Genomic DNA, 11,766 nt, shown 5'->3' on the forward strand with positions numbered 1-11,766 from the left:
GTAGAAAGTTGTATTGTCGCACTTCCTCTTCTTCCAAAAACTATTGAATTTCCCTCATTTTTATTGCTTAGATTATTGATATTGTACGTTTTATAAGAATAAAGAAACGGTGATCTTCACTGCTGTATCATAAAATATTGGCGTAACTAACGTCAACTTATTTTATTTCACGGACGGTTTATTCTACAGTTGAGTAAGTCATTTAAATTCTTGTATATCTTTAATCAATTTGACAACCTTCTACGCCAATTTATTTTGATGCTATAAGCCGGGAATGCTTGTAAATTGGAAATGTCCCAGAATTGTCGCCATTTTTTGAGGGTCTCTAGGGACAAATGAAGCAATTTCACAGTAAGATTCGAAGGAAGGATCATCTTTACCTCTTCTTTCGCCAATTCTTTTTTTAAACCCTTTGAGAGTTGCATTAAATTTTGGTCAACTATGCATTGTTAGCGTTGTACTTCTTTTCCTTCATGCAATAATTGGTCATTTTTTGTAATTGCTGCATACTTTTCTTTGCTTATTTTTACTGTGACGATTTGTTGAGTGTATTTAAACCACTTATTATTGATAGATTCAAGCGTAGTAATGCATAATTGAATTCTTTGAAGTTTGTTTTTCCTTGTTATATAGAAATTTTCCTTTTCTTTTAGTATCATATTTGATTCCGAAAACATGATCTCTCTTAAATTTATTTCTTTAATAAGGTTGACTAATTTTTCTTTTGCCGGTTGAATGCTTGCGATAATATTGCTAGACATTGCTCATGGCACCAAAATAAATAAATTGTCGTTGGTTAAAGGTATACAAGAATTTGGAAGACTTACCTCAATTATAGAATAAACCGTCCGTGAAATGAAATAAGTTGACGTCAGTTACGCCAATATTTTATGATACAGCAGTGAAGATCACCGTTTCTTTATTCTTATAAAACGTACAATATCAATAATCTAAGCAGTAAAAATGGAGGAAATTCAGTAGTTTTTGGAAGAAAACGAAGTTACGAGTTGTTTATGATAAGAATAGCAATAACAGAAATTTTGTTTATTAATTTTGTATTTATATATGTAGAGAATTGGGTATGACTATAATAAGATATTATGGTGAATTTAAAGAAAAAGATTGATGATATCAAATTCTGACGTGAATATAAAATAATGAGTTAGATAAGAAATCAAAGTTGACAGTGATTAATAGCACTGTGTGATTGTTTACAGTGAATAATTTATTTTCAAAATTCTGATTTATGATATTACAAGATTATTTATAATAATTAGTTAGTTTTTGTTTATATTATTATTTTGCTTAGAGTTTCGCGAAATTATAATTCGCAACATACATGGTATTTTGATGATTATATGTTTAGAATATTGTATTGTTTAATTGTCTCTTTAATGACCATCCATGATAAAATTTTATTTTTCAAAAAAATAAAAGAGAAAATTTTCATAGTAATCTGATCTGCACTGATATTGTTTTCAATTTATAAATTATTATCTTTGAGTACTTGGTCAACAATAACGCGTACACCGTTCCATGTTTCAATTGCTATTGGTAATAATTTATATGGTTTTACTTGAAAAGCAAACCATGCTGAAAATTCATTATTTATTGATTCTTATTTCAACAACGAAAAAAAAAAAATTAAATAAAACTCAAAATTTTTAAACACAATTTTATAATTGTTATCAAATCAGTTAATATGGACACAAAATAAATTATTCTTCAAAAATGAAAAAAAAAACACCTTTGTATCTCTTCGTTAGCATAAATCAAAAAATTTTTTAAAAATGAAATTTTTTTTTTATTACTTTATCAGTAATTTATTAAATGTTTCTTCTTCTCTTTCAAATTTAAATTTTGATAAAATAAAAATAATACATGTATGTGCTGGTGGTAATTCAAATACATAAACATATTTGATATTCGTATTGCGCTTAATCCAATCCGTTGCACTACCGGTTGCCGGACCTGAAAGTTTCCAAGTTCAACCTTCAATCTACTTTCAGACAGTCTTATAATTTCAATTTCCTTCTTCTCTTTCTTATTTTTTTTTTTCTTTTTGATAATTTGGATGATTTCTATTGCTTGTTTTCATGTCACAATTTCCGGAAGATTTTTGTTAATCGCATTTTAAGACTATTTGATTATTACTTTTTCATATTGTGGCAAAAATATGAGATGGATAATTATTTTAGAATGTATTCGTTGATATTAAAACTTGACAATGTCAAATATTCTGTTAATGTCTATTGTTTCAGTTTTTTCTACAGTTATTTAAAATGATTTAGCAGTTGTTTTAGTATATATAATTATTTATAAACCAAAAACTTAATAACTATATTTGTTGAAGTGAATTATTTATTATTATTACTATTATTATTATTAATTATTATTAAATAAATCAATGGTGCAGAAAAGAAGTGCATTTGTTTTTTTCCGAAATTTTTAAAGTTTTAAAGAAATAAGTAGAAATTTTGAAATCTATGGGACATTTCTGAAATTGGAAATCTTGAAATTAATTATTATTATTATGAATGTTACCAAGTATATCAGCAGCAGTACCAATGTCATATTCATTTCCGTTATGTTTTCTTATAGCATTTTTTGCCTTTTGTGCTACAGCCATCTGTAATGAAGCTATTAATAAAATTATTGACAAATCTTTCTGACATAAATTTCACAAACTTAAAGTAAAATTTTAATCCGGAAAAGTATCCATTAAAAAATGCATGAATTCTTTTTTTATTTTTAGACACATTTTCAATTTTGTAAGAATTTGAAATTTTCAATGTTTGAAATTAAACCAAATCAGCATAGTCGGTAGGATATGTTTTACGACGATGATTATATGGAAGAATGATAAGTTGCCCATGGGTATGTAAACTTATAACTGCATCCGTTTTATTTTGCAGCTCATTTGATGTGATAAAATCCCGCACCGCTCTAAATAATTAAAACAAAATAAAAACTTCAAAAAAGTTTAACCATTAAAATTTCAAGTTTTACAGGTTCAAATTATTATTTTATCGTAACTTTATTAATGGAAATCATAGCAAAGATAAGAATTATTCAAAAAATATTATCTTAAATAAGCAAAAAAGGCAAGAGCAAATAGCATATACCGTGATTCCGGTTCACTGAATGGAAATGGTCCTTGATATTCATCTGAACATGAATTATTAAATGGATAAAAAGTTTGATGAAAATCAAAATCATAATTTCGATTGAGATCAACTCCTTCGCAACATAGATTTTTCCGAAAGAGTATACTACCGGTACAATTTTCTGGAGCGCGATTTTTTCTCCATTGTCTGATCTATGAATAAGAAGAAATGAATCTATGTGTCAATGCTTTTCCAAGAAATTAAATGTCATTCTAATTAATTTGTCATTCATCTTTAATAGGAACAAATTAAACAAACAATTTTAGCGAGTACAAAAATTGTACCAATTATTTGTAAAATAAAAATTCCACCTGGAATCCATCAATTTTTTTCAACCTTTTTAATTAACAAATAGGCTTTATAATTAATAAATTTTTATGTTCAAGTCAAAAATTTTTCTAACATTTATTAAAATGCCAACAAACAAAAAACATTTTTTTTTTTTTAAAAATAAAATTTCAAATAAACAAATCATACAAGGTCAGATTTTGATGTACGAGAAAATACAAAACCATCTGGATTAAGTATGGGAAGTATATAAAAATTCAGGTTATTAATATATCTCGTAATTTCCGGATCATTCCCATATCCTGTTAGAAGCTGTAAATATAAATATGTATTGCAATTATTACAAATTTAACTATGTTTTTTTTTTTTTGCTTTCCTTTTTTAAATAGCAAACTTTTCTGATTATTCTTAACATTTTCATTTCCATCTCCGTTAGGGGTTTGTTATTGCAATCAATATTTCAGCAACAATTATTTTTACTGATAAGAAAATTATTATTGTTATTATTGCTATTATTTATTAATATTTATTATTATCATTGTTAATTGTTGTACTACCAATGATAAGAAATGATAAAGAAGCATTTTTTAACAGAATTAATACCTTATTGATAAAAAATGCAGCGGTGTGAAATGCTGGCCATTCTCGTGCATGATTACCGCCATCAATCCAAATGATACGCTTTTGATCTCTCCGTATTGGATTACCAATCATAAGATGAATTTAATTATAAAAACATTAAATTGATAAAATTTTTAATCAAATTTTTTTAAAAAATACATATTTCTTCAACCTCACTCTTCATTAACCTTTACCTTTTATTTCTTTTCTTTTTTTTTACGCTATATTTTATTTATTTGATCTAATATTATTTACTCAAATTATCAGTTACCCAAAAAATTTTCTTTTCAGCCTTTCTTTTTTTACCTTTTCACTTTTTCTCGTTTTCTTTTACCAAAGGTTTTTTTCTTTTTTTTGCAAAATATCTTGGACAAATTTTTTTTTTTAAGAAAATGAAATAAAGTTGAAAAAAAAAAAGAAATGAAAAAGAGCTGAAGTTCAAATTTCTATCCAATTTCAGTTATACTAACAATCAATTGTTTCTTAACTTTTTTTTTTTTGAAATGTATAAATACCTTTAAACAAAGTAATCGCCTTTTTTCATGTGTAAATCCAATAACCTGTAACTGAGCTAAATGCGGAAAAGCTTGTGGAATGCTTTCTAAATAATTTTCATATTCCTCAAAACTGTGATACTTGCTGAAATCAAAATTTGGTCCAATATACCTAAAATTATTATTTATTTTGATCTTCCCGAGAATGCTCAATAAAAGAAGATCACAATTAAATCACTAAATCACTGTTTAGTAGGATTAACTTCATTAAATGCTTACAATTTAAAATTTTAATGACAAACCTCGTATACGTAATTTGAAATAATGATATAATATATATTAATGACATGATAAAGATATTTTCCGGATTTGCCGTTTCTGAGTAGGATATAATTAAGGATAAATTATTATTGCTGCTTATTTAATATTCATTACTTCTAAAATAGCAATAGTATTGCATATATTTTGCAATTAAGAGACACCGGAACTAACTGAATCGTAATTAGAGAGAACTGATAAATCGACTAATCGGAAATGATTAATTGAGTAATCGAAATTGGTTAATTGATTGATCATGAATGAAATAAATTGGAAATGGAAGAAAGTAAAATACAGGTAAGAAATTTCAACCTCTAAAGAAATACTTGCCTAAAACATAAGCGTGTAACCGTAACAAACTTTAAGGTTTTTAAAATATTAATTGATGACTATCACTTACAAAATTTCCCATATTAATTATTTTAATTATTATTTTTTTGTTAAACTATTTCTTTACTGGTCAGAATTATGATGATCAAGATAATTAAATAGTTGAAAGAAACATTTTGTTTTAAAATTGTTCATTTACCAAAAAAACGTTATGTTTGAAATTTATAGATCTTTAATACAGAGAATTTAATATTGATAATAAAATGAATTCTTATTTGAAAATTTTTGTATACAACAGCAAATTTTTTCAATCTGATTCTTTTTTTTTTTTTTTGTTTTTACTTAACATTTTTTGCTTTTCTAATAGCTACGTTAATTAAAAACAAAAAATTAAAAAAGGAGTCAAAAGTGAATGAAAAAATATTATTGCAACTTAAGATTTGCGAGCAAAGAGAATAAAATTTTAATTGTCAATATAGAATAAAATAAAAAAAAAAGGATTAATTAGAAATTAATTAGAAAAAATTTGATGCAAATAAATTGAGATAATTGTAATAAAAAGGAGAAAAAGGAGAGAGAAAGAGGAACGGAAAAGGAAAAGCGTGAGAAATGAAAGAGGAAAAAGTTCAATATTTATAAAAAAAAAAACTAACATGTTTACTGATAAAAGTCAACTACACATTAATTAATTAATTGCATGTTTTTTTTTTTTTTTTTTTTTTTAAAAAAAAAAGGAAAAATTTGTGAGATGAAAGAGAAACAGGTATCCTTAAAAAAATTATACTATAGTTTTGTGTATGCTGTGATTCTCATTCATTTATAAAGTGTAATTTAGTTAGAGTAAGAATGAATTCTTTAAAAAAGCAGGAAAAACCAAGGAAACATGTAAAAATTGCAGAAGGAGGAGAGAGAGGAGGGAGAGGAAGTGAAAAAGCCAAAATCGGTAATGAAATGGAAAGAAAGCAAGAATGTTTATAAAGAAATAAAACGGTAAGTGTATAAAATCAATCGTAATGTTAGAATGATTAATTAATGCGAATAAATGATTTGAATTAATACCTTGGAAACTAGTTTCTATTTATTATTATCAATGGGCAATTATACACTAGCATTGTTATATATATTTAGATCGTTTAAAATTATTTTTGATTAAATTTAAATTTAATAAAATTTATTCAATGAACTGATTGATTTTCTTTTTTCTTGTTTATTTCCTAATAATTTATTGAAATAATGAAAAAATTATTACAAATAGATTTCATAAAAGAAAAAGAAGTGCACGAAAAAATGAATATTTTAATATTTTTATACAGAAAAAAAAATGAAACTGCCAATATTCATCGTTTTTTTTTTTTTTTTTTTTTTTTTCTGCTAAATACAAAAAGTTGTAGAAAAAAGATGTAAAGTTGAAAATTTTACTAATAAGAATAAATATGCAAAAAAAGCTCGAATAAACTCATTTCTGTTTATATTAGAATTAGTCATAATACGATGTTTGCTTTAGATTTTGCAATGAATTTTTTACTTTTTTAAGCTTTTATGTTTTGTTTTTTACTGGCATAAAATTAATTTGCATTTGTTAAATCTTTTAATAGAAATAAAATGCAACAACATTTCCAAGTAATTTGAAAAAAAGTAATATTTTCTAAGATCAGTTTCATGTATCAATTGATAGCTATAATTTAACCATATAACATTGTATGTTAGCCCTATTAGCGCTTAAATATAATTAAATTTTAATTACAAGAAATGATGCCAACAACATAATTTTTATAATAATCCATGATTAAATTAATAAGTAAAATTAATTTCAATGCCAAATCACATTCAAAACGGCAGCAATTAGCACTTATTTTAAAATTTTATCAATTTGATTGCGTTTCACGGTGGAAATTTTATCAGCTTTTCAAAAAAAAACTATCAAAATTATGTTGTTGAAAAAGGAGAATCATGCCAAATGAAATAATGCAATAAAAACTTTTTGTTAATCAAAATGACAAATTTTTTTCAAGATAAAATTTTTTCAAATTGATAAAATGATCAGGTTCAAATTTTAAAAAGCATAAAGTATTTTTTTATTTTTCAGCAACGTAATTTTGATAGTAATCATAACGAATTATCAAAAATATTAATTTTAATGTGGTGAACGGATGAAATAATTAACAATTGACATGACTTATGTATTTTCAATTTATTTGAAATATTACAATAAGTTTTATTTCTTAAATGAAGAATTGGAAATGACTAAAATCATTTAATTAATATGACTTTAATTTTTGCAGTTTCATTATCATTTCGAAATTATTGCTCTATAAAATTTATCATTTAAATTGTCAAAGTGATTTTGATTGCAAAATTTAAACTATTTTTTAATTTAAAAATGTTATTAAATAAATTTCATGTCAATGTTTCATCATTAAAGCATTTATACTTGACGTTGACATTTTTGCTAATATTTTCTTTAATTTCAGTCTTCTGTGTAAAATCCCTTAAATAAAGAGTGTATTGTAAAATAGTAGCGTCCAATAAGATTATTAAATCGATTCTAAAATTAGTCATATACGGCGTAAATGATTTCTTTCACAGAAAGCATAGTAATATATAATTTATTATAACAGAAAGAAGTATTGTTCAAATTTTTGATTTCACATTTTAATAATGTGAAGTGTTATAATGTTCATCATTTTAGCGCTGTTGATAGCTAGTGATGGAAATCATAATTTCCAAAATGCATAAATATTATTAATTGTTAAAATTGAAATTCAAATTTTCAGATATGAAACGCTACGGATATCAATTTCTGATATCAATTGACAAACCCAATAAACAAAATCCCTGGTACGGATGAAGCAATTTCATACTAAGCCTATATTGTAGGTGTTTATTTTTAAAAATAATATTTCAGAATTCTGAGCTTAACTCTTACATTCATTCAACACATTCGTTTTCTCTTTTTATTTGTTGGAAAAATTGCTAAAAACAGCAAATAGAATTGTAAAATGGTCATGAAATTATTTTGTATAAAAAGGATGAAAATTTTTCAATAATTTCCTATCTCCTACTTTTTTATTCCTGAACTTCATGTAATTTCAAGGACCAATTTCTTTTAATTATCATGGAAAGACTAATACGTTTGAAATTCAACTTCAATTCAAAGGTTAGTGTAGGTCAGAAACCTGAAATTTTAGCAACAGCATACAGATTAGCCATCTGCTGTATGCACACTTCCCAAGCATTTCATTAATTAATCACATGAAAAGTGACTCTGATAGAACCTCAGTTATTTCCTTAACTTCTGATTTTGAACTTTGGAAAATTTTTATCATTTTTTTACCATTTTTCCTGCTAAAATCAATCAAAATCTCTTTAAAATAGCATTCAACGTGAACGATATTTTTTAAATTGACAAATTTCAATAACAGCATTGGCGGCATCACCTTAATTCAGCTTATTGTACCGTATTGTTCCGAAATCTAAAACCAATCAAATATCATCTCACAGATTTTGTATAAATGAAGCGTCTCTTCTCTTTTATTTCATAATTACAAAAACTTTCAAAAAATTAAGTAACATTGCTTAAATAACATATGAAACAAATATTTACTGAGAAGCAAAACAAACAAAAAGAAAATAATCCAACGAACACTCATATGACGGAGGAAATAATAAATGACAATAAATATATAGCAACCATCAGACTTTTCACTCGTGTAAATGAATTATATAGACAACTGTTGCATTCATAATTTTGCAGTGAATTAAACCCAGTCATGATATTAATAATTTACCCGACAATTACACGACATAAGCTTAGAAAAAGAAAAGTATGTAGCCAGTAAGAGTGGCAGAATTTTCTTATGAGAACAACAGCAAACAATTCAAGGCAAAATTTGATTTCTCACGCACTGAACTACAGTTGCAGACGGAAACACTTCTGAGGAAGGCGGTAGAGTTCGGAATATTTAGCGCATCGATTATTTCAAAAAAGATATGGCAAATTTTAACTGAAAAATGAAAATATTAATTACGCATGGGAAGCTATAAGAATGTTTGATTAAAAGAACTTATTCAAAACAGGCTTCGAAGTTTTAAAAATTGGAATTTAAAGAGGATGGGAATGGAAAAATGTGAAAGCAGTTAATCCTTAGACCTAAAACACACTTCGAGTGTTATTAAGCTGAATAACGCAGGAAAATTTGAAAGAAATAAAGATAAACCAACAATTCGATTCATACAGATTCATTAACTCCAAAAAAAGAAAAAGAAAATCAAAGCAAACGACCCAGCAAAAAAGTGAAAAAATCCACCCAAATAGATGATTTTCATCTCAAACAGTTCGACTAGCACTTCGAGTATTATTAAGTGTCACGTTCTACTCATACTCTCCAAAAGGATAAATGCGCTCCATCCAATTTGCTTGCTGAAAATAAACTGAATAATTACTGTAACGTATACAAAAGATATGGAAGAAAAAGGGAAGGCCGTGTTGACGCATCACCAAAGAAAGTGATTACCCGACTTATAAGAGAGGAAACCAATATCCAAGAGAGGGGACCACTTATAAGAGAGGAAACCAATTTGTCTCTCAAATGGTATGCATCAATTGTCACGTTTTTTCCACTCTCGGAATACTCTTTGAGTCTATCAGAAATGCCTTAATATTATCGTAACTGCAGTTTTAATGAAATGAAACAATAACTGAGCACTAACTGTTTACTTGTAGAAAACAAAATGAATAGTTATTCCAACATATCTAGGAGATAATTGAAAGAAAGGCAGTGCATGACATATTGTACGATATAAAAGATTATAAAAATTGTATCTGCCAAAAAAATATATTTATCGAAGTTAATCAACAATTTCATCTGCATTGCACATGATCTGCTCACATTCTGTCGTGATCATTCGACGAAATTATTTGTTACAAAACAAATCATATGCATTTATTATTAATATTATTAAATTAATTATTAAGAAAAGAAATTAATTTAGAATAGCAAAAGAAAATAAGATATGTGGAATTGGATATAATGAAGTGAAATGTCATTAAGGTGTTAAGCAGTACCTAAGAATAGACATCGGAAATAAACCAATATATTTCCAGTTGTCAATTAATTGATGTCACCAAAATTTAAAATCTAAAATTTTTACAATATACAAATAATTCATTGAATATATTATTTACCACTCACCATACAATATTTTATTAAATAAAGCAGGCAGGATTATTTGCTACTTACAGATTAAATATTTCATTATGCAGTGACATTTAATTTCACTATTCACCAGCTTCCTTTATGCAAATATTACTCCATTGTTTCAACTATTAAAATTTGTCCCATCCTTTCAAACATCGTTTCAGCTTATGTTGATCTTTTTCATAATAGCAGCGATAGCTATGGATGTATGTCAAAAGCAATAATTATCAAATTTCAAGTGATGCGTTAATATGAAGAACTTCAATCAGTAATATTATCAGTAGGCATGTAACATATCACTTTATTAAATGTACCAAATTGGAATCAGAATCTCATTTTTCATGATGTTATTTGGTTTATAAATTAATTATTATTACTGAAATGACAGAACACGCTACTGTGGCGCTTACTTCGGGATTCAAAAGAATATTTATGAACTATCCAGTTGGAAGTGAGGAAAGAGAAAATGTAGGGGAAAAAATATGACAAACAATGGACAGATTAAAAACTGTTTAAACCTATGGTTTTTAATTCCAACAATCCGAAATAAAAAGCTTCCATTTGAGCATTTCTGTCATTTTACAAAATTGTGTTCCACCATGTTCTTCACCGTATCTATGATAGCCATTATTTGGCTCAATCTTCTACATTGCATCGCTTCTGATAAAAATGAAACTTTCCATCTACTTAATCTCGACACCGGTGATGAAATCTTCACAAATAATAGTTATTCTAGCATCTCAGACAATTTCGATACCCTTGATTACAACAATTTTGAGCCATTGTTTGGTCCAGAATTTTCGTTTGATCCTTCGCAGTTCATTGATTTCGCTCAGTTGAGTGAAATTGAGGATATAAGCAGTAAAGAATCAAAACGCGAAGCTGATCAGATCACAGATACTTCTTATCCTGGCTTTTCACATAGCTATGATTTCATCGGCCACACTAATTCGGAGTCATCACTTGGCTCAGATATGGATTCATACAGGAATGTGTGGAGAGAGGGTAATGGAGAAATAAAAACGAATGATGATAAAGTGCGACATCTTTCTATTAGAGGTGAGATTTTTGCTTCAAATATGCGAAAGACTAATAAACAGCATCTTGTAATCTAAGTTATTTAGATGCTGAAAGTAGAACTTCTTCGCCACCTAATCTCAACAGCGATGACATTGTCACATATATGCACTTTCCTCATTCACAGCAAAATGCTATTCCGATCTATTTTGACCAACTTACTCTTTCCTCGGACGACACATCCGGTCAACATGGAGCTGCTGAACAGAGCAACATCGATAACCACAGGGGAAATACTGGTGGAGAATCAGAAACAGGTGATGATAAATTGCA

General features: G+C 26.8%; 3 protein-coding genes across 3 annotated transcripts; 1 reads left to right on the top strand and 2 right to left on the bottom strand.

Moving 5' to 3' along the window:
- Positions 1-1,483: 1,483 nt before the first annotated feature.
- Bm6094 (Uncharacterized protein) lies at positions 1,484-4,169 on the bottom strand (the record flags this gene model as incomplete). Its single annotated transcript, XM_043080778.1, has 7 exons — positions 1,484-1,593; positions 1,882-1,971; positions 2,545-2,629; positions 2,808-2,946; positions 3,126-3,319; positions 3,645-3,767; positions 4,059-4,169. The coding sequence occupies 7 exons, from the start codon at positions 4,167-4,169 to the stop codon at positions 1,484-1,486; spliced, it is 852 nt and encodes a 283-aa protein (XP_042936712.1).
- A 353-nt stretch (positions 4,170-4,522) lies between these two features.
- Bm13496 (Uncharacterized protein) lies at positions 4,523-4,919 on the bottom strand (the record flags this gene model as incomplete). Its single annotated transcript, XM_043080779.1, has 2 exons — positions 4,523-4,742; positions 4,873-4,919. 2 exons carry the CDS (start codon positions 4,917-4,919, stop codon positions 4,523-4,525), a joined length of 267 nt encoding a protein of 88 aa, XP_042936713.1.
- A 1,245-nt stretch (positions 4,920-6,164) lies between these two features.
- Positions 6,165-11,531, top strand: Bm17660 (Uncharacterized protein; the record flags this gene model as incomplete). The annotated part of the gene is made up of 2 exons (XM_043080780.1): positions 6,165-6,208; positions 11,153-11,531. 2 exons carry the CDS (start codon positions 6,165-6,167, stop codon positions 11,529-11,531), a joined length of 423 nt encoding a protein of 140 aa, XP_042936714.1.
- Between the last annotated feature and the right edge of the window lie 235 nt (positions 11,532-11,766).

Source organism: Brugia malayi, assembly GCF_000002995.4.
Source record: "Brugia malayi strain FR3 genome assembly, contig: Bm_v4_Chr3_scaffold_001, whole genome shotgun sequence".
Taxonomy (NCBI): domain Eukaryota; kingdom Metazoa; phylum Nematoda; class Chromadorea; order Rhabditida; family Onchocercidae; genus Brugia; species Brugia malayi.